General features: G+C 42.0%; 2 protein-coding genes and 1 gene segment (V, D, J or C); all 3 read right to left on the bottom strand.

The window, feature by feature from the left end:
* Nucleotides 1-3,238: 3,238 nt before the first annotated feature.
* LOC121551840 (immunoglobulin lambda-1 light chain-like) lies at nucleotides 3,239-6,604 on the bottom strand. The gene is made up of 4 exons (XM_045210986.1): nucleotides 6,510-6,604; nucleotides 6,094-6,413; nucleotides 4,677-4,710; nucleotides 3,239-3,817 (listed from the first exon to the last, which is right to left on the bottom strand). The coding sequence occupies exons 1-4, from the start codon at nucleotides 6,547-6,549 to the stop codon at nucleotides 3,492-3,494; spliced, it is 720 nt and encodes a 239-aa protein (XP_045066921.1). The 5' UTR covers nucleotides 6,550-6,604; the 3' UTR covers nucleotides 3,239-3,491.
* On the bottom strand, nucleotides 3,239-21,672 carry LOC121551473 (immunoglobulin lambda-1 light chain). The gene is made up of 5 exons (XM_045210987.1): nucleotides 21,561-21,672; nucleotides 21,134-21,467; nucleotides 20,367-20,410; nucleotides 19,234-19,568; nucleotides 3,239-3,482 (listed from the first exon to the last, which is right to left on the bottom strand). Exons 1-4 carry the CDS (start codon nucleotides 21,598-21,600, stop codon nucleotides 19,243-19,245), a joined length of 744 nt encoding a protein of 247 aa, XP_045066922.1. The 5' UTR covers nucleotides 21,601-21,672; the 3' UTR covers nucleotides 3,239-3,482; nucleotides 19,234-19,242.
* On the bottom strand, nucleotides 11,336-18,819 carry LOC121551844. The segment is given in 4 exon segments: nucleotides 11,336-12,055; nucleotides 17,438-17,471; nucleotides 18,016-18,215; nucleotides 18,795-18,819. Coding segments are annotated over 4 exon segments (591 nt in total).
* Nucleotides 21,673-27,300: the final 5,628 nt, after the last annotated feature.

Genomic DNA, 27,300 nt, shown 5'->3' with positions numbered 1-27,300 from the left:
AAGAGGTAGGTTTTCAAGTGTCTCTGGAAGAGAGTTGCCTTTTATTGTCCCCAGCACAAGGTGCATCTGTGTAATGATCATTCTGTTTAATCAGCTTGTTGATATGCCACTCCTGTCAGGTGGATAGATTATCATGACAAAGGAGAAATGCTCACTAACAAGGGTGTACAAAAATTTGTGCACAACATTTGCGTGAAAAAAACGTTTTTGTCCATATCTTTTATTTCAGCTCATGAAACAGGGGACCAACAATTTACATGTTGCGGTTGTATTTTTATTCAGTGTATATGGACAGAGAGGACCTGATCCTAGATCAGTGAACTAAGAGTTCTGGCTGAGACATCAAAGACGACTAGCGAGCAGCCATCCAACCAGTCCTGGAGAGACTCAGTGTTCCTACTCTGAGCCCTGCAGGCAGCCAATAACACATCACGTGTACCAGCATGTTTGCTGTAAGCGTTCACTCTCCAATATCAGGCCTGGATAGGCTGCAGTGCACGCACAGTAACATAGCTTGACATTAAAGCCAGACATGTTTTCTCATTGATGAAGAATGTCATTGATGTTTAATGACGCTCTAGTTTCCCAAGTCTTCTGTCCTGACGTTTCCTGCAAATTACACAATGAGACGTTTTCCATCATGTTTTATTTTAATATATTCTAGCCTCTTAGCAGCGTGGCCCATTAAAATGTAGTTGTCATTTCACAACGTGTAAAGCAGTGTGTAGACTACATCTTAGCAGCGTGGCCCATTAGATTATAATAGGGATTTCACAATGTGTAAAGTGGTGTGTAGACTACGTAGTGTTATAATTTACTGCACTAACATTTCAATTGCATTTCTAGTTCAAAACATATTGGGGTGGTTTCCCGGACACAGATGAAGCCTAAATCTGGACTGAAAAGCTTTTTAAATGGAGATTCTCCATTGATCATGCTTTTTTTTATTGCAGGACTGTTTCCAGGAAACAGGCCCATAGTCCTTCGACTGACCCCTTCATGACAGTGGCCTGATCTAGTTAATTCCCTCTCTGTTGCTCTTCTCCTGTGTAGATCTGCTGGGCCTCTGCCTCTGTAACCGGCACCACTGTACTGCTAACAGTATAGCTTCCTTCACTGTCCCTGTTCCTACCACTGCTAGAACTAGTGATCCTCTGCTTACTATCCAGCTGCACCACCACCACCTACCCACTGGGCACAGACGTTTGTTCAACGTTTAGTTTTGATTTACATTTGGTTGAGTTGTCAACTGACGTGAAATCAACAAAAAATGTCACCATGTCATTGGATTTAAGTAAAAAGTTGGATGAAGAAATACGTAATTCCCTTACGTTAATGACGTTTTTCTAATCCAATCAGTTTTCCACGTTGATTCAACGTCATCACATAGATTCTTTGGGTTGAAATGACGTGGAAACACTTTGATTCAACCAGTTTTTGCCCAGTAGGTAGCAATTCAGTGACACGACTTCTCTATTTCTCTCTCTCTCTCTCTCTCTCTCTCTCTCTCTCTCTCTCTCTCTCTCTCTCTCTCTCTCTCTCTCTCTCTCTCTCTCTCTCTCTCTCTCTCTCTCTCTCTCTCTCTCTCTCTCCCTCTGCAGGATTCAGCCCCTGTCTGAGGCCCTGGGGGACCTCTACAAGCAGTTCAACTCTCTGAAGGATGAGCTGAGAAGGCTCAGCTCCAAGTTCGACAGGCTGGAGGGCTTCGTAGACGACCTGCAGGCTGGGAAACTCCCCCGGCCCCCTGTGTGGACTCCTCAATGCCCCATACGGAGGGTCACTCCCTGGCCTCCGCTGAGGATGCCACTGAGGGCACCGTTAAGGGGAGAGGTGAGGGCACCACCAAGGGCACAGATGAGGGTACAGATGAGGAATCCAGAGCGGGGAAACGGCACGGGTCCAGGGTCCATGGGGACTAGAGGAAGGAGGGTCCCTAAACCTTAATCAGATGATTGACAGGTGTACTGTACAACGATAAACGATAAACTGTCATCTAGTGTGGATGCTCGCCAATGTTTTATAGTTATGAATCGTTTATCATTATAGTTATCATTATATCTATCATCCTTGGTGTGGACAGCCCTTCAGGACTAATATAGTCTCAACTACATCACTACACTCTTCTCTGAACCAGATCAACACAGAACTGATGAAAGCTTTGTACTGACAACAGAGCTACTGTACACTAACTATCAATAACATGATCATTGGTGATTGATTTGATATTGAAGGTGTGTGTTGATGATGTGTGATGGACATAGTGTAGTCTAGAAATGTTCTAATCCATACACAATATTTGTACGTATAGTATCTGTAAATACTGCAAATACAGAGTAAGGTACTACAGGGCTACTTTACAAATATACTGTTGAAATAAAACTCTTTCTCCCTGCTGACAAATATACACATGCACAATCCATGCCTCAATTGTCTCAAGGCTTGAAAATCCTTCTTTAACCTGTCTCCTCCCTTTCATCTACACTGATTAAGTGGATCTAACAGGTGACATCAATAAGAGATCATAGCTTTAACCTGGATTTACCTGGTCAGTCTATGGCAAGGAAATAGCAGATGTTCCTAATGATTTGTCCACTCAGTATATACTGTTGAAATACAGCTCTTTCAGGCACAACGTGGCAGCATATTCAAACTTATTGAGCCACAAGGTGGCAGCATATTACAATATGATTCTATCTTCTCTTTCCACCTGCTGGCAAAGATATTAATGACTAAAATGTTATTGTACATCGTAGTAAGAATCAAGTTTATAACACTATTGAATATTGTAACTATAAGCTATGAATATATTGAATATATCATGCTATTGTACTATTCTTTTAATTCATCATACAGAGAAATATGATAGTACAAGAAAATTAGCCAGGAAATAATGTGATCCCCAATCACATGCTTTCTTTACAATTTTTTATTTATTTAATATAGATATGGATGATTATTAAATAGGTACTTTTAGAATAATCTTATAATACAATCATATCGTACTAATGAAAGGTTCTCAATAATGTGAAGTTCTAATATAAACTAAACCTCTGGTCCATCTCTGGTTATTCATTAACATTACAGTAAACATGCCCTACATCCTGGATAGTTGATCAACAATTTCTGGATCTGGACAAATGTCAGAGAGCAGGCTACTGTATTTGGGTTCAGTTAAATTCCCCCTCATTTAGTGCTACTAACAATGATGCTCATCAACATGCTCAAATACAAACACTTGTTCTTTACAATGCTCTTTATTGAATATCCACAATACAGCAAAGCTCTAACAATTCCACTATTATAAATCTGCAAAGCAACACATTTCAAATATACAGAGTCTACTTATCATATAGCCTAGCCTATGATATCAGTATTAGTAGCAATTTCTCTCTTTTTTGGACCCGAGTGTATATATGTATATTTTCTGATGCATTAACAATAACTTGAAAAGCGATGTAGAATATCAAATTGACATTACAATGGTTCTCAAACTATTCAGTGCTGCATTCAGACTTCTTGATGCCTTTCTCAGCGAACTTGGAGCCCGCGGTGACTTTACATGAGAACACTTTGTCCTGGTTCCATTCTGACGTGTCAACCGTCAGACAGCTGCTGAGTTGGAACGTCTTGTCGGCTTGCGGCACGGGGCCACTCGTAGCGATGCCGCTGGTGACCGGATTCCCTCCCGCTGTCCAGCTCACATCAGCGTAGCGCATGGCCATCTGACTAGCCAGACACACCAGGGTGACTTTGCTGGACTTCAACTCAACACTGGACGGGGGGAGGATGGTCAAGACAGGAGGAGGGAGGGTAGAGTCTGGACCAATGGAATGAGCAGAAGAAACATTACACAAAATCATTAAATATGTTAGTAGAATGAAACAGGGTTGTGTGCATCATACTGTAGAATAAAAAATAAAACCATGTAATTCTATTGTTACATGTTGCACATTATGTCTGTTTGTAGCTTGCCTTATTTTGAAACTTTCTGAGAAACTCCCAATGTGTGACTTTGTGGAGGCAAAGCAGATTTCTGTGCAAGTGAATAATGAGTTTAGATCTCTAACTTGGTCCTCTGTAGCTCAGCTGTTTTTATAGCTCTGTAAATCATATTATTATTATTATTATTAACTTTAAATATAATCAAGTAGTCAGATGTGCTTAAAATCAAATGTATATCCTCCAACTTATTCAACCAGAAAACAGAGTTACCAACTGTAATGTAGTAGCCTACAATGTCATTAATCATGTAGCAACATTGTCTGTAACTACCATATACATGGTTTTATCATTATTTAATATAACATGGGACCAACATTTTAAAGGTTGATACAACTTTATGTATCCTTCACATTCAATTCTACCTCTGACTAAATAGATTATTATTGTATGAGACATTATAAATGAGTAGTGTTGTCAAGTGACAGCAATAACCTACATGGTCAAATAGTGCAATACATTTTTTAAGTTTAAATGAGAAATCAACAACTACAGATATACTGTAGGCTATGAAGTTGTCACATTGTGTCCATGACCCTTGATAATCAGTACACAAAGTATGTTATTTACATTAAATAATTATGAAGTAAGAATATCATGTACTTTAACTCTATTAACTATGATGCATTACAAACCCTTGAAAACAAAAATATAAGGTTAAAATAAAGGGAACTCACCAGTGACAATGAGCTTGGTTCCTGGTCCGAATACCACAGTGATTCAGTTTGTGTTTATGGCCGTACAAAAACCTCCTCACTCTCACTACTGAGAGGACAGGAACTGAAACATCCCATTCAGATACAGCTTCACTCTCTCTTCAAACATCTCAGGCTTTTCTAGAGTTTCTCTCTATGAAGTAACAATATATAGTATAGCATCATATTCTGCTGTTGGTGTCTGGTCCTTTTGAATCCATGAGTTAAAGCACTATCTACAGTGGCGAAAAAAAGTATTTAGTCAGCCACCAATTGTGCAAGTTCTCCCACTTAAAAAGATGAGAGAGGCCTGTAATGTTCATCATAGGGACACGTCAACTATGACAGACAAAATTTACATTTTAGTCATTTAGCAGACGCGACTTACAGTTAGTGAATAATTTTTTTTTTTTTATACTGGCCCCCCGTGGGAATCGAACCCACAACCCTGGCATTGCAAACGCCATGCTCTATCAACTGAGCTACATCCCTGCCAGCCATTCCTTCCCCTACCCTGGACGACGCTGGGCCAATTGTGCGCCGCCCATGAGTCTCCTGGTCGCGGCCGGCTGCGACAGAGCCTGGATTCGAACCAGGATCTCTAGTGGCACAGTTAGCACTGCGATGCAGTGCCTTAGACCACTGCGCCACTCAGGAAAAAATGAGATTTTTTTCTCTCCAGAAAATCACATTGTAGTATTTTTAATGAATTTATTTGCAAATTATGGTGGAAAATAAGTATTTGGTCAATAACAAAAGTTTCTCAATACTTTGTTATATACCCTTTGTTGGCAATGACACAGGTCAAATGTTTTCTGTAAGTCTTTACAAGATTTTCACACACTGTTGCTGGTATTTTGGCCCATTCCTCCATGCAGATCTCCTCTAGAGCAGTGATGTTTTGTGGCTGTCGCTGGGCAACACAGACTTTCAACCCCCTCCAAAGATTTTCTATGGGGTTGAGATCTGGAGACTGGCTAGGCCACTCCAGGACCTTGAAATGCCTCTTACGAAGCCACTCCTTCGTTGCCCAGGCGGTGTGTTTGGGATCATTGTCATGCTGAAAGACCCAGCAACGTTTCATCTTCAATGCCCTTGCTGATGAAAGGAGGTTTTCACTCAAAATCTCACGATACATGGCCCCATTCATTCTTTCCTTTACCAAGAGAGCCAACATCAGTTTCCTTTCAGACAATGTCTTCTTATGCTCTTTTTGACATGTAGAGATGGATGATTCTTCCATTTCCAGATCTCCCATTGTGTCATGTATATATTGTTATAATAATCACTGATCAACTTCAACTGCTGTTTCTTAGAGTTCACCCCTCTGCCACGCATAAAGCAGAAGTGAGTGTATTTGGGGAGGAGGTTTTTGTCATGGTGTATATCACTGTGATACTTGCACATTGCCATCATGTGTCTGACAGTAATACACTGCTGAGTCGGACTCCTCCACATTGTTAATAATCAAACGATAATCTGATTTAGACTGATGATTTGATGTGAATTTAGGAGAGGAGAAACCAGAGCCATATTCTACAGAGCTCCAACCAGTGTGGTACCACCTTAACACGTACTGAGGGACTCCTCCTGGAACCTGTTTATACCAACGAGCACTATTCTCAACAGTCCCCAGGTTACAGTCCATAGTGGCCGTGTCTCCTTTCCTCACCGTCACAACAGGAGGCTTCTGTGTCACCACAGTCACACCACTGACACCTGGGACATAAGAAGATGACATGTAGTAAAGAGAAACATACAGACTCATTATTAATAAAACATGAAGTAAAACCTCCAGGAAGTCAGACTCCTTACATGTTAGAGCAGTGATGAGAGTGCAGAGTGTCCCCAGCATGTTGTCAGTGTGTGGTGTAAACGGCCCTTACTGTCCAGCTGAGAGATGAGCAAGGTTGGAGTGTGAGAAGAGGAGAGGCTGCAGGACCCACCTATAAGGAGACAGACAGAGAGGACCAGAGGGAGGGGCCTCTACAGTTAACCTATCACCAAGTAAGGGAGGACCAGAGGGAGGGGCCTCTACAGTTAACCTATCACCAGCTACTCTCATTGTTGATTGACATATCTGGGGCTTCACAAGACCAACAGACAGATCTTAAAAGAATAATGTTATATATCATATATATATATATAATAATTATTTTTCATTGTCATTTCTCTGAATGGTTAAAGTAACCAGATTGTATGAGAGACCAACTAGTATGATCATTGCTCTACATGAGGTCCTGTCTTTATCACTGACTCATATTCTACCTCCATCAAACCATAACTGGAGTTTAATATCCTATACTAGTTCTACACAGGACCAACATAATGATGATTGATCTTTATTTATATTTATCAGAACCCAATGAACCTTTGTCACATGTGGTGCACTATAAAGGGAATAGAGCGCCATTAAATCAAATCAAACCAAATCAAATCAAGTTTTATTTGCCACATGCGGCGAATACAACAGGTGTAGACATTACTGTGAAATGCTTACTTACAGCCCTTAACCAACAATGCATTTCTTTTTTAATAAAATTTTTAAATAAAACAACAACAACAAAAAAGTGTTGAGAAAAAAAGAGCAGAAGTAAAATAAAATAACAGTAGGGAGGCTATATACAGGGGGGTACCGGTGCAGAGTCAATGTGCGGGGGCACCGGCTAGTTGAGGTAGTTGAGGTAATATGTACATGTGGGTAGAGTTAAAGTGACTATGCATAAATAATTAACAGAGTAGCAGCAGCGTAAAAAGATGGGGTGGGGGTTGGGGGCAGTGCAAATAGTCCGGGTAGCCATGATTAGGGACACAGTCTCAGTTTCAGTCCTCCCCCCCCCCACACAGTTCTGAGAGGAGATAAAATAACCTCTTCATTTACATGAAGCTATAAATAATGAGAGGAGGAGGGGAGGAGGAGGGGAGGGGAAGCAGGTGTGTCCTGGCGGAGAAAGAAAGAGAGCAACACATCACTGCCTGTAACTCAGTGTCAGAGCTAGAACACGTCCCTGGTGAATGACTCTGATAACTACAGATAGTAGACATGAAACCATCAGCTGGTCTTTGGGTGGGACTGAAACCAGTGGTCTACAGACAGCTGGTCCTGTTGTAAAGGACATGTAGATCTTTCCTCAGTCATTATTGGTGGTCCTATGTCCTCCTCTGGTGGACGTTGACAGAACTGCAGCTTCTATTCCACGAGGTGGAAGCATATTACAATACGTTTCTCTCTAGTGATTTATACACTCAGTATATACTGTTGAAATACAACTCTTTGAGCCACAATGTGGCAGCATATTACGATATTTTATCTATTCTCTTTCCCCCATGCGACCAAGAGAGAACATATTTATAAAAATGTTATTGTACATTGTAGTAAGGAGTACGTTTATAACACTATTGAATATTATTACAATAAATTATGAATATATTGAATATATCATGCTATTGTACTGTTGCTTAATTTATTTGAGATTCTTCAAATAGCAACCCTTTGCTTGTGAGGGTTTGACTGTGGTTAGGCCTTACTCCCACTGGGGGGGGGGGGTGTGTAGGACCACAGTCAAGTCCTCACATCCTAACTAGGGCTGGTTTATGACCCCCAATCAGAGACCGCTGTCTAGAGTTTGTCTCTGATTGGGGATAGTATTTAGGCACCTCTCACATCCACCTGTGTGTGGATTATTGTTCGTGTTTGTGCCTGTCTGCAATTGTGTTCACAGCACGTAAGTCACTTGGTGCTTTTCTCTCCTTGTTTATTTTTGATAACTTATAGTGTGATAAGTTTAAATAAAAAGGATGTCACTCCACGAACGCTTCATCTACCGTCCCTTAACTACGCATTGTGACATTGCCTTGATGACAGCTTTGCACACTCTTGGCATTCTCTCAAATAGCTTCATGAGTCCCCTGTAGGTCAGTTGGTAGAGCATGGCGCTTGCAACGCCAGGGTTGTGGGTTCGTTTCCCACGGGGGGCCAGTATGAAAATGTATGCACTCACTAACTGTAAGTCGCTCTGGATGAGAGCATCTGCTAAATGACTAAAATGTAAAATGTAATGAGGTAGTCACCTGGAATGCATTTCAATTAACAGGTGTGTCTTCTTAAAAGCTAATTTGTGGAATTTCTTTCCTTCTTAATGTGTTTGAGCCAATCAGTTGTGTTGTGACAAGGTAGGGGGGTATACAGAAGATAGCCATATTTGGTACCAAGTCCATATTATGGCAAGAACAGCTCAAATAAGCAAAAAGAAACAACAGTCCATCATTACTTTAAGACATAAAGGTCAGTCAATACGGAAAATGTCAAGAACTTTTAAAGTTTCTTCAAGTGCAGTCGCAAAAACCATCAAGCGCTATGATGAAACTGGCTCTCATGAGGACCGCCACAGGAATGGAAGACCCAGAGTTACCTCTGCTGCAGAGGATAAGTTCATTAGAGTTACCAGCCTCAGAAATTGCAGCCCAAATAAATGCTTCACAGATTTAAAGTAACAGATATATCTCAACATCAACTGTTCAGAGGAGACTGTGTGAATCAGGCCTTCATGGTCGAATTACTGCAAATAAACCACTACTAAAGGACACCAATAATAAGAAGAGACTTCCTTGGGCCAAGAAACACGAGCAATGGACAATAGACCGGTGGAAATTTGTCCTTTGGTCTTGACTCCAAATTTGAGATTTTTGGTTCCAACCGCCATGTCTTTGTGAGACGCGGTGTGGGTGAACGGATGATCTCCGCATGTGTATTTTCCACCGTAAAGCATGGAGGAGGAGGTGTTATGGGGTGGGGGTGCTTTGCTGGTGACACTGTCTATGATTTATTTAGAATTCAAGGCACACTTAACCAGCATGGCTACCACTACCGAGAGGACAGGAACTGAAACATCCCATTTAGAGAGAGCATCCCTCTCAATACAGAGAGGACAGGAACTGAAACATCCCATTTAGAGAGAGCATCCCTCTCAATACTGAGAGGACAGGAACTGAAATATCCCATTTAGACAGAGCATCCCTCTCACTACTGAGAGGACAAGAACTGAAACATCCCATTTAGACAGAGCATCCCTCTCACTACCTAGAGGACAGGAACTGAAACATTCCATTCAGTTTTTCTCTGATGGGGATATTTCTTTTTTTAAATGTATTATTTATTTTGACTTTTTGCAGCACCCTCAGCACCCATACTTCGCGCAGCTATGTCTATAGGTAACCAATCACGAGCTATGTCTATAGGTAACCAATCACCAGCTATGTCTATAGGTAACCAATCACCAGCTATGTCTATAGGTAACCAATCACCAGCTACAGTGGGGAGAACAAGTATTTGATACACTGCCGATTTTGCTGGTTTTCCTACTTACAAAGCATGTAGAGGTCTGTGATTTTTATCATAGGTACACTTCAACTGTGAGAGACGGAATCTAAAACAAAAATCCAGAAAATCACATTGTATGATTTTTAAGTAATTAATTTGCATTTTATTGCATGACATAAGTATTTGATCACCTACCAACCAGTAAGAATTCCAGCTCTCATAGACCTGTTAGTTTTTCTTTAAGAAGCCCCCCTGTTCTCCACTCATTACCTGTACTAACTGCACCTGTTTGAACTCGTTACCTGTATAAAAGACACCTGTCCACACACTCAATCAAACAGACTCCAACCTCTCCACAATGGCCAAGACCAGAGAGCTGTGTAAGGACATCAGAGATACAATTGTAGACCTGCACAAGGCTGGGATGGGCTACAGGACAATAGGCAAGCAGCTTGGTGAGAAGGCAACAACTGTTGGCGCAACTATTAGAAAATGGAAGAAGTTCAAGATGACGGTCAATCAACCTCGGTCTGGGGCTCCATGCAAGATCTCACCTCGTGGGGCATCAATGATCATGAGGAAGGTGAGGGATCAGCCCAGAACTACACGGCAGGACCTGGTCAATGACCTGAAGAGAGCTGGGACCACAGTCTCAAAGAAAACCATTAGTAACACACTACGCCGTCATGGATTAAAATCCTGCAGTGCAAGCAAGGTCCCCCTGCTCAAGCCAGCGCATGTCCAGGTCTGTCAGAAGTTTGCCAATGACCATCTGGATGATCCAGAGGAGGAATGGGAGAAGGTCATGTGGTCTGATGAGACATAAATAGAGCTTTTTGGTCTAAACTCCACTCGCCGTGTTTGGAGGAAGAAGAAGAATGAGTACAACCCCAAGAAACACTGACCTCTCATTCCTGCATCCTCAGTTAACATGGAGGCCGGTGTTCTAGTCTGAAATACCTGGATGCTTCTCTTTCTCTGTCACTTTCTCTCCCTCCTCCGTGTCTTCAAGGGTCCCTCGTTCCACTCCACATCCCTCCATCCTCCTCTATCTTGGTTCAATAGTTTCCAGATTCACCCTAATTCAGTGCTGTGAACAGTTCTACCTACATTTATATCATAATAACAACATGCTCTTCAATGTAAAGCTACAGTAAACTGCTAGGTCATCTCTGGTTGGTCAGAATCCTTGTTATGATAGTAAACCTGGTAAGGATTCTGGGCTCCTCTGTCTTGGTTCAATTTAAACAATGATTCTCCTGATTCCCCCTCATTTAGTGCTGCTAACACTGATGCTCATCAACATGCTCAAATACAAACACTTGTTCTTTGGAATGCTCTTTATTGAATATCCACAATACAGCAAAGCTATAACATTTCCTCTATTCATCATTAGTAATTCAACTCATTTCCCAATAGTAGAGAGGTCTACTCATCATGACAGTATTTCAGATGTTATGTTTTAGAGAACATGATGCTCGTACAGTGAATGCATCAATAGTAACTTGTCATGAGAAACAACCCTAAACAACTATTTGACATTACATTGGTTATTGTCATACTATTCACTGCTGCATTCAGACTTCAGCCAAATATCACCCATGTTGTTTGGATTTTAACTCCTATATTTGACAGCAAAACAATGATCAAAACATCACTTAAAAGCTATAAACTACCAACTGCACTCATTAAATATTGAAACTATTGCTTTACAGACTGCAACTAGTCTTTCTGATCTCTTTCTCAGAGAATGTTGACCCCAACGACACTTTACATGTGAACACCACGTCCTTGTCCCACTCTGCAGTCTGAATGGTCAGATAGCTGCTGATCTTGAAGGTTTTGTCTGGTTGCTGCTCAGCAGGACTGGTAGAAACATATTCAGTCACTGATTCACCGTTAGACATCCAGCTGACATCTGCTAACCCCTTGGACCTCTGAGACAGGTTACTGGCCAGACACACTAGCGTTGCTCTGCTGGACTTGAGGTCTTCAGTGGATGGAGGGAACAGGGTCACAGCAGGTGTAGAAAGATCTCCATCTAGATTAGAAAATAGTCAATGGATGGGATTAGAAGGGAACAGATTTGATAACAGTTTATATTTCAGTAGATGTTGGTATCATTACCAGTACACCCTGCATTAAGAGGAAACTGATGAAGCAATTAAATATAGAACTGCTGTTCATTATGTTCACAAATATATTGATAGAAGTAATCATACGGTGTTAAAAATGTTATTTTCCCATGGAGCAGAGAGACAGAGCAATTTCTGGATACATTAATTGTAATATGTCACGATCGCTGGAGGAAGTGGACCAATGCGCAGCGTGGAATGTGAACATACTTTATTTATTTTTCACCACACGAACAAAACAACAAACGATACGAAACGTGAAGTCCTTGGTTACAAAACAAACCATACGGAACAAGATCCCACAACACACTGTGGAAAACAGGCTGCCTAAGTATGGTTTCCAATCAGAGACAACAAGCAACAGCTGATACACGTTGCCTCTAATTGAGAACCACACCGGCCAACATAGAAACAAATGAACTAGAATATAACCCTATCACACAAAACACATAGAAACAACACACCCTGGCTCAACATAACAGGGTCCCAGAGCCAGGGCGTGACACAATATTACATCACAGTCTTGGAAGACTAAAATGCTAAAAGCTGAACAAAATGTGCACATTGTAAATATAAAATACAAATAATTCACAAGCAAATGGGATATATTTTATATATATATATATACAGTGAGGGAAAAAAAGTATTTGATCCCCTGCTTGTCACGATCGTGTTGACGAGAAGGAGTAGACCAAGGCGCAGCGTGTGAAACGAACATGACTTTAATAGATAAAGCACAAAATACAAAACAAAACACGATCGAGAAGTCCACAGTAACACTGACTGAACACGGAACATTAACCCACAAACACAAGGTGAAAACAGACAGTTTAAATATGGCTCCCAATCAGAGACAACGAGCCAACAGCTGACACTCGTTACCTCTGATTGGGAGTCACTCATCCAAACAAAGAAATACAACCACATAGAACAACCCAACCAAACAGAACACCACGAAACGAACACACCCTGGCTCAACATACAAAGTCCCGGAGCCAGAGCGTGACACTGCTGATTTTGTACGTTTGTCCACTGACAAAGAAATGATCAGTCTATAGGCGCGGACTGCGACCGCGCCTTAACAAAACCCAAACAGGGGAGGGCTGGGTGGGCATTCCTCCTCGGAGGCGGCTCCGGCTCCGGGCTTGACCACCACCCTTCCACAATACCCCCGTAGCGCCCCCGGTCCGGTCTGACCCCGCTGGCTGGATCTGGACCGGACATCGACGGAGCGGATTGCTCAAGCTCCGTTGTGGAGCAGCTGCCCGGTACCTGATCAGGCACCGGACTGACGACGCGCACCCCTGGCTTGGCGCGTGAGGCAGGAACTGACCGAACCTGGCTGACGATGCGAACCCCTGGCTTGGTGCGTGGAGCAGCCACGGACCGGACCGGGCTGACGATACGCATCCCTGGCTTGGTGCGAGTAGCAGGAACGGGCTGGACCAGGCTGACGACTCGCACCCCTGGCTTAGTGCGAGAAGCAGGAACGGGCTGGACCAGGCTGACGACTCGCACCCCTGGCTTGGTGCGAGAAGCAGGAACGGGCTGGACCAGGCTGACGACTCGCACCCCTGGCTTGGTGCGAGTGGCAGGAACAGGCTGGACCAGGCTGGCGACTCGCACCCCTGGCTTGGTGCGAGTGGCAGGAACAGGCCGGGCCGGGCTGGCGACGCGCACCGTAGGTTTGGTGCGAGTGGCAGGAACAGGCCGGGCCGGGCTGGCGACGCACACCGTAGGCTTAGTGCGTGGAGCAGGGACAGGCCGGGCTGGGCTGGCGACTCGCACCCCTGGCTTGGTGCGAGTGGCAGGAACAGGCTGGACCAGGCTGGCGACTCGCACCCCTGGCTTGGTGCGAGTGGCAGGAACAGGCTGGACCAGGCTGGCGCCTCGCACCCCTAGCTTGGTGCGAGTGGTAGGAACAGGCTGGACCAGGCTGGCGACTCGCACCCCTGGCTTGGTGCGAGTGGCAGGAACAGGCCGGGCCGGGCTGGCGACGCGCACCGTAGGTTTGGTGCGAGTGGCAGGAACAGGCCGGGCCGGGCTGGCGACGCACCCCGTAGGCTTGGTGCGTGGAGCAGGGATAGGCCGGGCTGGCGACGCACACCGTAGGCTTTGTGCGTGGAGCAGGGACAGGCCGGGCTGGGCTGGCGACGCACACCGTAGGCTTTGTGCGTGGAGCAGGGACAGGCCGGGCTGGGCTGGCGACGCACCCCGTAGGCTTTGTGCGTGGAGCAGGGACAGGCCGGGCTGGGCTGACGACGCACACCGTAGGTTTGGTGCGTGGAGCAGGAACAGGCCGGAATGGGCTGGCGACGCACACCGTAGGCTTTGTGCGTAGAGCAGGAACAGGCCGGGCTGGGCTGACGACGCACACCGTAGGCTTAGTGCGAGAAGCAGGAACAGGCCGGACAGGGCTGGCGACGCACACCGTAGGCTTGATACGAGAGGCAGGAACAGGCCGGGCTGGGCTGGCGATGCGCACCGTACACTTAGTGCGGGAAGCAGGAATGAGCCGGGCCGGGCTGGCGACTTGCACCGTACACTTAGTGCGGGAAGCAGGAACGGGCCGGACCGGACTGGTGACGCACACCACTTGCTTGGTGTGAGGAGCGGGACTGGGTTTCATCATAACCCTCCGCTCCCTCAGCTGCCTACCGAGTTCCTCTCGCCGTGCCTCATTTATCACCCTTTCCCTAATCGCCTTTAATAGCTCCATCCTCTGCAACATTAACTCCTGCTCCCTCTTCGCCAGTAGCTCCCTTATCCTGGTGGCCTCCTCACCTAATCGCCCAATACGCCCTGTGGCAGCCTCCTGCTGCCCAGTCGCCCATGCCGTGTGCCCCCCCCTAAAAAATTGTTGGGGGTGCCTCTCGTCCGTCCAACGATGGCACTGCTGACGCCGCTGCTCCTCTCTTGTCCAGTCTGCCTGCTCCTGGACACGCTGCTTGGTCCTTTTTCGGTGGGTTTTTCTGTCACGATCGTGTTGACGAGAAGGAGTAGACCAAGGCGCAGCGTGTGAAACGAACATGACTTTAATAGATAAAGCACAAAATACAAAACAAAACACGATCGAGAAGTCCACAGTAACACTGACTGAACACGGAACATTAACCCACAAACACAAGGTGAAAACAGACAGTTTAAATATGGCTCCCAATCAGAGACAACGAGCCAACAGCTGACACTCGTTACCTCTGATTGGGAGTCACTCATCCAAACAAAGAAATACAACCACATAGAACAACCCAACCAAACAGAACACCACGAAACGAACACACCCTGGCTCAACATACAAAGTCCCGGAGCCAGAGCGTGACACTGCTGATTTTGTACGTTTGTCCACTGACAAAGAAATGATCAGTCTATAATTTTAATGGTAGGTTTATTTGAACAGTGAGAGACAGAATAACAACAAAGAAATCCAGAAAAACGCATGTCAAAAATGTTATAATTTTTTTGCATTTTAATGAGGGAAATAAGTATTTGACCCCCTCTCAATCAGAAAGATTTCTGGCTCCCAGGTGTCTTTTATACAGGTAACAAGCTGAGATTAGGAGCACACTCTTAAAGGGAGTGCTCCTAATATCAGCTTGTTACCTGTATAAAAGACACCTGTCCACAGAAGCAAACAATCAATCAGATTCCAAACTCTCCACCATGGCCAAGACCAAAGAGCTCTCCAAGGATGTCAGGGACAAGATTGTAGACCTACGCAAGGCTGGAATGGGCTACAAGACCATCGCCAAGCAGCTTGGTGAGAAGGTGACAACAGTTGGTGCGATTATTCGCAAATGGAAGAAACACAAAATAACTGTCAATCTCCCTCGGCCTGGGGCTCCATGCAAGATCTCACCTCGTGGAGTTGCAATGATCATGAGAACGGTGAGGAATCAGCCCAGAACTACACAGGAGGATCTTGTCAATGATTTCAAGGCAGCTGGGACCATAGTCATCAAGAAAACAATTGGTAACACACTACGCCGTGAAGGACTGAAATCCTGCAGCGCCCGCAAGGTCCCCCTGCTCAAGAAAGAACATATACATGGCCGTTTGAAGTTTGCCAATGAACATCTGAATGATTCAGAGGAGAACTGGGTGAAAGTGTTGTGGTCAGATGAGACCAAAATGGAGCTCTTTGGCATCAACTCAACTCGCCGTGTTTGGATGAGGAGGAATGCTGCCTATGACCCCAAGAACACCATCCCCACCGTCAAACATGGAGGTGGAAACATTATGCTTTGTGGGTGTTTTTCTGCTAAGGGGACAGGACAATTTCACCGCATCAAAGGGACGATGGACGGCACCATGTACCGTCAAATCTTGGGTGAGAACCTCCTTCCCTCAGCCAGGGCATTGAAAATGGGTTGTGGATGGGTATTCCAGCATGACAATGACCCAAAACACACGGCCAAGGCAACAAAGGAGTGGCTCAAGAAGCAGCACATTAAGGTCCTGGAGTGGCCTAGCCAGTCTCCAGACCTTAATCCCATAGAAAATCTGTGGAGGGGAGCTGAAGGTTAGAGTTGCCAAACGTCAGCCTCGAAACCTTAATGACTTGGAGAAGATCTGCAAAGAGGAGTGGAACAAAATCCCTCCTGAGATGTGTGCAAACCTGGTGGCCAACTACAAGAAACGTCTGACCTCTGTGATTGCCAACAAGGGTTTTGCCACCAAGTACTAAGTCATGTTTTGCAGAGGGGTCAAATACTTATTTCCCTCATTAAAATGCAAATCAATTTATAACATTTTTTACATGTGTTTTTCTGGATTTTTTTGTTGTTATTCTGTCTCACACTGTTCAAATAAACCTACCATTAAAATTATAGACTGATCATTTCTTTGCCAGTGTGCAAACGTACAAAATCAGCAGGGGATCAAATACTTTTTTCCCTCACTGTATATATATATATATATATATATATATATATATATATATATATATATATATATTTTGTCTAAGAAATTGAACTGGATAACATTTCTGGAGATTAAATATCTCCTTTGCATGGATCTATATAGACAACAAAAACACAAGAGATGCATGATAAAACATGAACATAGCAGGCATTCACACTGTCAAAATGTTTTCGAAATAATTTACAAACAACATACGAGACAGGATTAAAGCAGGTGCAAAATATTAAATCAGTAAATATATTATATAAATTACATTTTATGAATAAAAAATAATAATAATACATATATATATATATATATATATCTGACCAACATTATATTGGAAACAAAGCATATTATGTAGATTAAAATATTAGAAGGGTACTCACCAGTAACAATCAGCTTGGTTCCTGGTCCGAATACCACAGTGTTTCAGTTTGTATACACGGCCGTACAAAAAACTCCTCACTCTTACTACTGAGAGAACAGGAACTGAAACATCCCGTTTAGACAGAGCTTCATTCTCACTACTGAGAGAACAGGAACTGAAACATCCCATTTGACAGAGCTTCACTCTCACTACAAACATGTCAGGCTTTTCTAGAGTTTCTCTCTATGAAGTAACAGTATATAGTATATAGTATAGCATCATATTCTGCTGTTGGTGTCTGGTCCGTTTGAATCCATCAGTTAAAGCACTATCTATATGATGCAGTCTTGACTTGATGATGATTAAATCGAGAAAGGCCAAATCTCTTTTCACAGTCTTCTTATGATCGTTTTGATATGGAGGGATGGATGATTCTTCCATTTCAAGATCTCCCATTGTGTCATGTATATATTGTTATAATAATCACTGATCAACTTCAACTGCTGTTTCTTAGACTTCACCCCTCTGCCTCACATGAATCAGAAGTGAGTGTATTTGGGGAGGAGGTTTTTGTCATGGTGTATATCACTGTGATACATACTCTTTAACAGAGCTGTCATATGTCTGACAGTAATAAACTGCTGAGTCTGTCTCCTCCACAGTGTTAATAATCAAACGATAATCGGATTTAGACTGATGATTAGATGTGAATTTAGGAGAGGAGAAACCAGAGCCATAGGTAGGAGCACTATTAGGGTGGAAGAAAAATAAAACAAACTGAGGAACTCCTCCTGTACCTATTTAATAAGTGGATTAAGTGGATCTAACAGGTGACATCAATAAGAGATCATAGCTTTAACCTGGATTCACCTGGTCAGTCTATGGCATGGAAATAGCAGATGTTCCTAATGATTTGTCCACTCAGTATATACTGTTGAAATACAGCTCTTTCAGGCACAACGTGGCAGCATATTCAAACTTATTGAGCCACAAGGTGGCAGCATATTACAATATGATTCTATCTTCTCTTTCCACCTGCTGGCAAAGATATGAATGACTAAAATGTTATTGTACATCGTAGTAAGAATCAAGTTTATAACACTATTGAATATTGTAACTATACACTATGAATATATTGAATATATCATGCTATTGTACTGTTCTTTTAATTCATCATACAGAGAAATATGATAGTACAAGAAAATTAGCCAGGAAATAATGTGATCCCCAATCACATGCTTTCTTTACAATATTATTATTTTTTTATATAGATATGGATGATAATTAAATAGGTACTTTTAGAATAATCTTATAATACAATCATATCGTACTAATGAAAGGTTCTCAATAATGTGAAGTTCTAATATAAACTAAACCTCTGGTCCATCTCTGGTTATTCATTAACATTACAGTAAACATGCCCTACATCCTGGATAGTTGATCAACAATTTCTGGATCTGGACAAATGTCAGAGAGCAGGCTACTCTATTTGGGTTCAGTTAAATTCCCCCCTCATTTAGTGCTACTAACAATGATGCTCATCAACATGCTCAAATACAAACACTTGTTCTTTACAATGCTCTTTATTGAATATCCACAATACAGCAAAGCTCTAACAATTCCACTATTATAAATCTGCAAAGCAACACATTTCAAATATACAGAGTCTACTTATCATATAGCCTAGCCTATGATATCAGTATTAGTAGCAATTTCTCTCTTTTTTGGACCCGAGTGTATATATGCAGGTAAACCTTCTAATGCATTAACAATAACTTGAAAAGCGATGTAGAATATCAAATTGACATTACAATGGTTCTCAAACTATTCAGTGCTGCATTCAGACTTCTTGATGCCTTTCTCAGCGAACTTGGAGCCCGCGGTGACTTTACATGAGAACACTTTGTCCTGGTTCCATTCTGACGTGTCAACGGTCAGACAGCTGCTGAGTTGGAACGTCTTGTCGGCTTGCGGCACGGGGCCACTCGTAGCGATGCCGCTGGTGACCGGATTCCCTCCCGCTGTCCAGCTCACATCAGCGTAGCCCATGGCCATCTGACTAGCCAGACACACCAGGGTGACTTTGCTGGACTTCAACTCAACACTGGACGGGGGGAGGATGGTCAAGACAGGAGGAGGGAGGGTAGAGTCTGGACCAATGGAATGAGCAGAAGAAACATTACACAAAATCATTAAATATGTTAGTAGAATGAAACAGGGTTGTGTGCATCATACTGTAGAATAAAAAATAAAACCATGTAATTCTATTGTTACATGTTGCACATTATGTCTGTTTGTAGCTTGCCTTATTTTGAAACTTTCTGAGAAACTCCCAATGTGTGACTTTGCGGAGGCAAAGCAGATTTCTGTGCAAGTGAATAATGAGTTTAGATCTCTAACTTTAAACATAATCAAGTAGTCAGATGTGCTTAAAATCAAATGTATATCCTCCTACTTATTCAACCAGAAAACAGAGTTACCAACTGTAATGTAGTAGCCTACAATGTCATTAATCATGTAGCAACATTGTCTGTAACTACCATATACATGGTTTTATCATTATTTAATATAACATGGACCAACATTTTAAAGGTTGATACAACTTTATGTATCCTTCACATTCAATTCTACCTCTGACTAAATAGATTATTATTGTATGAGACATTATAAATGAGTAGTGTTGTCAAGTGACAGCAATAACCTACATGGTCAAATAGTGCAATACATTTTTTAATGTTAAATGAGAAATCAACAACTACAGATATACTGTAGGCTATGAAGTTGTCACATTGTGTCCATGACCCTTGATAATCAGTACACAAAGTAGGTTATTTACATTAAATAATTATGAAGTAAGAATATCATGTTACATACTTTAACTCTATTAACTATGATGCATTACAAACCCTTGAAAACAAAAATATAAGGTTAAAATAAAGGGAACTCACCAGTGACAATGAGCTTGGTTCCTGGTCCGAATACCACAGTGATTCTGTTTGTGTTCATGGCCGTACAAAAACCTCCTCACTTTCACTACTGAGAGGACAGGAACTGAAACATCCCATTCAGATACAGCTTCACTCTCTCTTCAAACATCTCAGGCTTTTCTAGAGTTTCTCTCTATGAAGTAACAATATATAGTATAGCATCATATTCTGCTGTTGGTGTCTGGTCCTTTTGAATCCATGAGTTAATGCACTATCTATGTGATGCAGTCTGACTTGATGATGATGTTGGTGGTGATGATGGATGATGAGTATGATGATGATGATGATGATGTTGTTGTTGTTGTTGTTGTTGTTGATGATGATATAATGATGATGATGGTGGTGGTGATGGTGATGGTGATATAATGTTGTTGATGATGATGATGATGATGATGGTGATGTGATGGTGACGGTGATGATGATATAATGATGATGATGATGATGATGATGATGATGGTGATGATGATGATGATGATGATGATGGTGATGATGATCACACCAAGAGAGCCAACATCAGTTTCCTTTCAGACAATGTCTTCTTATGCTCTTTTTGACATGTAGAGATGGATGATTCTTCCATTTCCAGATCTCCAATTGTGTCATGTATATATTGTTATAATAATCACTGATTAACTTCAACTGCTGTTTCTTAGAGTTCACCCCTCTGCCTCACATGAATCAGAAGTGAGTGTATTTGGGGAGGAGGTTTTTGTCATGGTGTATATCACTGTGATACATACTCTTTAACAGAGCTGTCCCATGTGTTACAGTAATAAACTGCTGAGTCTGTCTCCTCCACAGTGTTAATAATCAAACGATAATCGGATTTAGACTGATGATTAGATGTGAATTTAGGAGAGGAGAAACCAGAGCCATAGGTAGGAGCACTATTAGTGTGGTAGAAATATAAAACATACTGAGGAACTCCTCCTGGAACCTGTTTATACCAACGAGCAGCACTACTCTCAACAGTCCCCAGGTTACAGTCCATAGTGGCCGTGTCTCCTTTCCTCACCGTCACAACAGGAGGCTTCTGTGTCACCACAGTCACACCACTGACACCTGGGACATAAGATGACATGTAGTAAAGAGAAACATACAGACTCATTATTAATAAAACATTAAGTAAAACCTCCAGGAAGTCAGACTCCTTACATGTTAGAGCAGTGATGAGAGTGCAGAGTGTCCCCAGCATGTTGTCAGTGTGTGGTGTGAACGGCCCTTACTGTCCAGCTGAGAGATGAGCAGGGTTGGAGTGTGAGGAGAGGAGAAGCTGCAGGACCCACCTATAAGGAGACACACAGGGAGGACCAGAGGGAGGGGCTTCTATATCTCAGCCTATCAGCTTCTGAGAAAATGGACTCCTGATACATTTAAATTACTGTATCCATTAAACTATAAAACATTGAAATATTTCTGATAGGACAAATTCCTAAAAGTTTTGTATCATTGTAAATAACAGTATTTTGTTTCTTCTCAGTTACTTTGACGTTAGTTAGTTTATATCAGCATGTCATAATATACCTAATAATAATAATATTATAATATTATCTGGACCTGATAGTGGGGTTCTGAACTAACAGTATATCACTAAATGACAGTTGATGTAATATGTCTCCACTGTAAACCAGGGGCCTTACTATCATGGAGGTTATCTGATACATGGAGTCTTCTGTTAGGACTGAAAGGACCATCTGGAATATCACTTTATGATTCATGGTTTGTGACAACTAGGTGTAATTGTTCATGACAACATTCTACTAAATGTGGGAAGGGTTTTGTGTAAAACACAAGCATGGTATGTTCTCCTACTGCAGACACACTGGTTCAGGATGACTTGACATTCAGTTAGTGTTTATATTCAGAACATCTGAAAGCAGAAGTGAGTGTATTTGGGGAGGAGGTTTTTGTCATGGTGTATATCACTGTGATACGTGCACTTTAACAGAGTTGTCCCATGTGTGACAGTAATACACTGCTGAGTCCTCCTCCTCCACATTATTGATTATAAACTGATAATCCTTATCAGACGTGGCTTTAGATGTGAAACGATCAGAGGAGAAACCAGATCCATATTGATCAGGAGAGGCATTAGTACAGTAAAACCTTAACACATACTGAGGAGCTCCTCCTGGAACCTGTTTATACCAGATTACATAATAACCTTCATCTTTGGTAATGTCACAGTGAAAAGTGGCAGTCCCCTTTGTACTGACAGTCAGTACTGAAGGTGTCTGTATCACTGCTTTCTGGCAACTGACATCTGTGGGAACAAAATACACAATTTAAGACATTTTTTCACACATGAATGTACAACTTCTAATGAATTCTTTAGATTCAGATTGAACATACAGTAAATTCCTTACATGTTAGAGCAGTGATGAGAGTGCAGAGTGTCCCCAGCATGTTGTCAGTGTGTGGTGTGAACATCCCTTACTGTCCAGCTGAGAGATGAGCAGGGTTGGAGTGTGAGGAGAGGAGAGGCTGCAGGACTCACCTATAAGGAGACACACAGGGAGGACCAGAGGGAGGGGCCTCTACAGTTAACCTATCGCCAAGCCAGGGAGGACCAGAGGGCGGGGCCTCTACAGTTAACCTATCACCAAGCCAGGGAGGACCAGAGGGAGGGGCCTCTGCAGGTAACCAATCACCAGCTACTTTTATTGTTGATTTACATATCTGGGGGTTCACAGACTTCCACAATTATAATAATAATATTATTATTATAATGAACAAAAATATAAATACAACATGCAACAATTTAAAAGATTTTACTGAGTTACAGTTCATATAAAGAATTGAATTAAAAGTTAATTGAAATAAATTAGGCCCTAATCTACGAATTCCACATGACTGGGCAAAGGTGCAGCCTTGGTTGGGCGTTGGAGGGCATAGGCCCACCCACTTGACAGCCAGGCCCACCCACCGGGGACCCAGCCCCAGCCAATCAGAATGAGTTCCCCCTCAGAGCAGGTCTAGAACGATGAGTTACTCAGTCCCCCCATCAGAGCAGGTCTAGAACGATGAGTTACTCAGTCCCCCCATCAGAGCAGGTCTATGAAGTGGAAGCCTTTATAGTGTACTCCTTTTGACCAGAGCCCATTTGTCCTTTCAAGTGCCCTTGTTAAAAGTAGTGCACTATAAAAGGAATGAAGAGCCATTTGGGCTCTGGTCAGCTGCAACCTCAGTTTCAGTTCACTTCTCCGGGCACCTGCAGATCTCCCCTCCTCTCCCCTCCTCTCCCACACAGTTCTGAGAGGAGATAAAATAACCTCTTCATTTACATGAAGCTATAAATAAGGAGAGGAGGAGGGGAAGCAGGTGTGTCCTGGGGGAGAAAGAGAGCAACACATCACTGCCTGTAACTCAGTGTCAGAGCTAGAACACGTCCCTGGTGAATGACTCTGATAACTACAGATAGTAGACATGAAACCATCATGTTTTTTATTTATTTTATTTATTTCACCTTTATTTAACCAGGTAAGCCAGTTGAGAACAAGTTCTCATTTACAACTGCGACCTGGCCAAGATAAAGCAAAGCAGTGCGATAAAAACAACAACACAGAGTTACATATGGGGTAAAAAAACATAAAGTAAAAAATACAACAGAAAATATATATACAGTGTGTGTTTTACTGGGGTGGGATGTAAGGATGGCCCAGCGAGACTAGGTGGGACTGAAACCAGTGGTCTGACCAGCACCAACTGGACTTGCTGTAGAGTAGGTCTATCCTCAGTCATTAGTGGTGGTCCTATGTCTTTCTCTGGTGGACTTTAACAGAACTTCAGCCTTTATTCTGATCACTGATGCACAATGTAAAACATAACATGACACTGAGTGTACAAAACATTAAGAACATCTTCCTAATATTGAGTTGAATCTTACAAGGTCATAGTTCTTATTCATACTGAAAATAGTTCTTATTCATACTGAAAATTATACTGAGTCCAACATCTAATGTTAAAAATAGAGAACAGTTTAAACCATTTAATAATTGCAGCCAGGGGCGCAACTTGTCCCCCCCCACATTCTGAAATTGCATTTTTGTCCGCCCAGTTTTATCATTGCAATGTGATACAAAAAGCCGGGAGAGTTGAGCATAGTTCAGTGTGTATGTGTTGCGCTCTTTCACCAAGTTATAAAAGCAAGCAGAGCAGAAACTGGCTACTATTGAGTTGACTGATGTAGCTGGCAAGGTAACTGCTGTCAACTGAACAGAAAAAAACTAAACTAGTGATTATTCGCAGTACTGAGCTGGTATTGTAACCGACATGTTTCATCCCCTCTCCACTGAAGTGAATGAATAAGCTAAGCTAGCTAGTAGCTACCACAGCCAGGTCAGTTCTAGCCTCTAGTTATCCGACAGATAGCGATATGAGGTGGCTATTATTACAATCAAACAGCTGTTTTTTGTATGAAATGTTTTGTAGCCTTTGTTTTGTCTCGTTTCAGAAGTAAATGAACTTGGCTAATGTTGTATCTAAATAATAATGCTAATTATGCTGTTAGAACAAGGAGTCCGCTTACACTGTACTTTGATTATAAAGGTTTATTTATATCACAAGATTTCAGCGTAAGTTTACAGACATCTGCAGGCATCTGGAGAACAATGACCCAAAATAATATTATGTTCTGTCCTCCTTTGTCTCAACCAAGTATTTATACTTTTTAAAATGATATGGGTGGTCTCTCCTAGAGACCAATCCCATGACTCCACACAACAGACTTCCTCTGTTTTATGGGGTGCCCCTATAAAACTGCTCCTCAGATGCTTCCCTAAGCTGAATCAACATCCTCCAAGATACCATTTGCAAACGTTAGCAAAGTCATAAATTCCTTAGACACCACATATTCCCCCCTTCGAGACAAATTAAGTCTCGAAAACAAAAAGAATAGGATTATGACAAATAACAATTTCTCTTATTGAGTATCTTTAACAATAAACCAAAAACACATTTTTCTATGGAGTGTAAATACATTTCTATGAAATATGAACAAATCTTTATGGTGTGTGAGAGCGAAAAACCTGTCTGGCAGCTTTCTTTCCAAATATCCATCAATCAATCAAGACAGTAAAATTCTCTCACGGCCCATCTGCCCCAGGCAACCACCTAAGTACTCCAGATCAATTCATAAATCTTTATCAATGCATTTGAAACTATGATGCAATTTGAATACACATGAAAGCCTCAGCAAACAAAATACAATCAAAAATGTCCACATTCATGCTGGTCAACCCATCGGACCCTCCTGTGGATTCTCTCTATCCCTGTCTAGACCCAATATCCCTAAGCATCCACGAAATAAACAAAAACATCTGAGATCCCCACATGTACCCAATAACAGCAAATATCATTCTACAAAAATTCATACAGAAAGAATATGACACAAATTATGTATTACACATGCAAATATGTCTATATATCATTGCAGACACTGGAATGTAGTCCACTACACTTCATCTCCTCAGCAGTGTCGACTTCCAATGCAACGTTGATGATGGAATCGGAACATTTCCACACCTTCCTTGTTCCACTTCCTCCAGTCCATTCATATTGTCCTTTCATATTGTCCATGTTTGAGTATTTGAATCCCCTCTACACATTCCCCCATATGCTTCTGGAAGAAAAGAAAAGACCAAACAGTATATTTTGCAAAACAACACATTCAAATTAAAACATCAATATCAACTAAAAATGATATATACAATTATATATAAAATGAATCCAATAGCATTACCCCCCTTTGATTCATCACAAAATACTAAAATCACACTAATATTTAAAAACATTTGAAAAATGATCGGATATTCAAAATGGATATCTATCCATCAATACTCCATCCAGTCCCACTTGTTCATCTTCATCTAGATCAGTAACAGTTAACAACGGCATCTGAGTGTTTTCTCCAGGCATCACAACTCCAACCCATCTCAATATCATAGCCTTCGCAAAAGTCAATAACAAAGTACAAAAGCAAAACATCACACACAGCGCTATCAGAGCTGCTACTAAAATCTGAACCATCACTGCTCCCACTGGGCCTAACTGATCTTGCAACCAAGCCTTCGCTGACCATCCAGCTCCTTCAGATCTACCAAACGCATCCCTTATATTCTTCAATGCATCTATAACACTAGTGATATTATCGGAACTATCTGGGATCAAAGTATAACAATCATCCCCCGTCAAATTCATAGCCAAACATAAGCCACCTTGTTTTGCTAAAATATAGTCAAGAGCCATGTCATGTTTCAACAGCGTCAGTCTGTGACTTCTTTGAGTATTCGACAGAAGGTTAAACCCTCTTATCGTTTCATTTGCAAAACCCTGCAAAGTATAGGTAATATTATCAATGTGATCTGCCAAAAATGTTACACCATACCATGGAAAAAGTCCCAGTCCCCACTTCTCTCCTAGACTTATCCTCCAATGGTAGGCTTCTAGACTATGAAATTCCGCCATGTCCCTTTTCACCCTATTTCCAAACCTAGACTCAGATTTATCTGTGTCCGGTGCTTCCCCTCTTTTAATGGTAAAAACCTTAAATGGAAGCTTCAACGTCGACATGTAACAACATCCTGTCCACCCATAGGGTAAGAATATATACTCTTTCTCACCACAAACCCACCAAATATCTCTAAAATTCCCAATAGTCACATTACCAGGCAAAAGCTGATCTTTCACCATCAAAGTCCTGCTCTTCTTACTAACTGGAACATGAAAAGTTACATTATATTTCTCATTACTAACCTTATGTTCATGCTTACCCAAAGTCATCATATAATCATCACAATCTGATATTCCCATAAACATCCCCTTTCCATCATATGTTTTAATAGAACAAAAACAGCTTTTAGCCCTCACTGGTTTCACCTCCAATGCTTCAGGAATC

Source organism: Coregonus clupeaformis, chromosome 35, assembly GCF_020615455.1.
Source record: "Coregonus clupeaformis isolate EN_2021a chromosome 35, ASM2061545v1, whole genome shotgun sequence".
Classification (NCBI taxonomy): domain Eukaryota; kingdom Metazoa; phylum Chordata; class Actinopteri; order Salmoniformes; family Salmonidae; genus Coregonus; species Coregonus clupeaformis.
The sequence above is the reverse complement of the archived record's forward strand: the minus strand, read 5'-3'. Positions and strand labels throughout refer to the sequence as shown.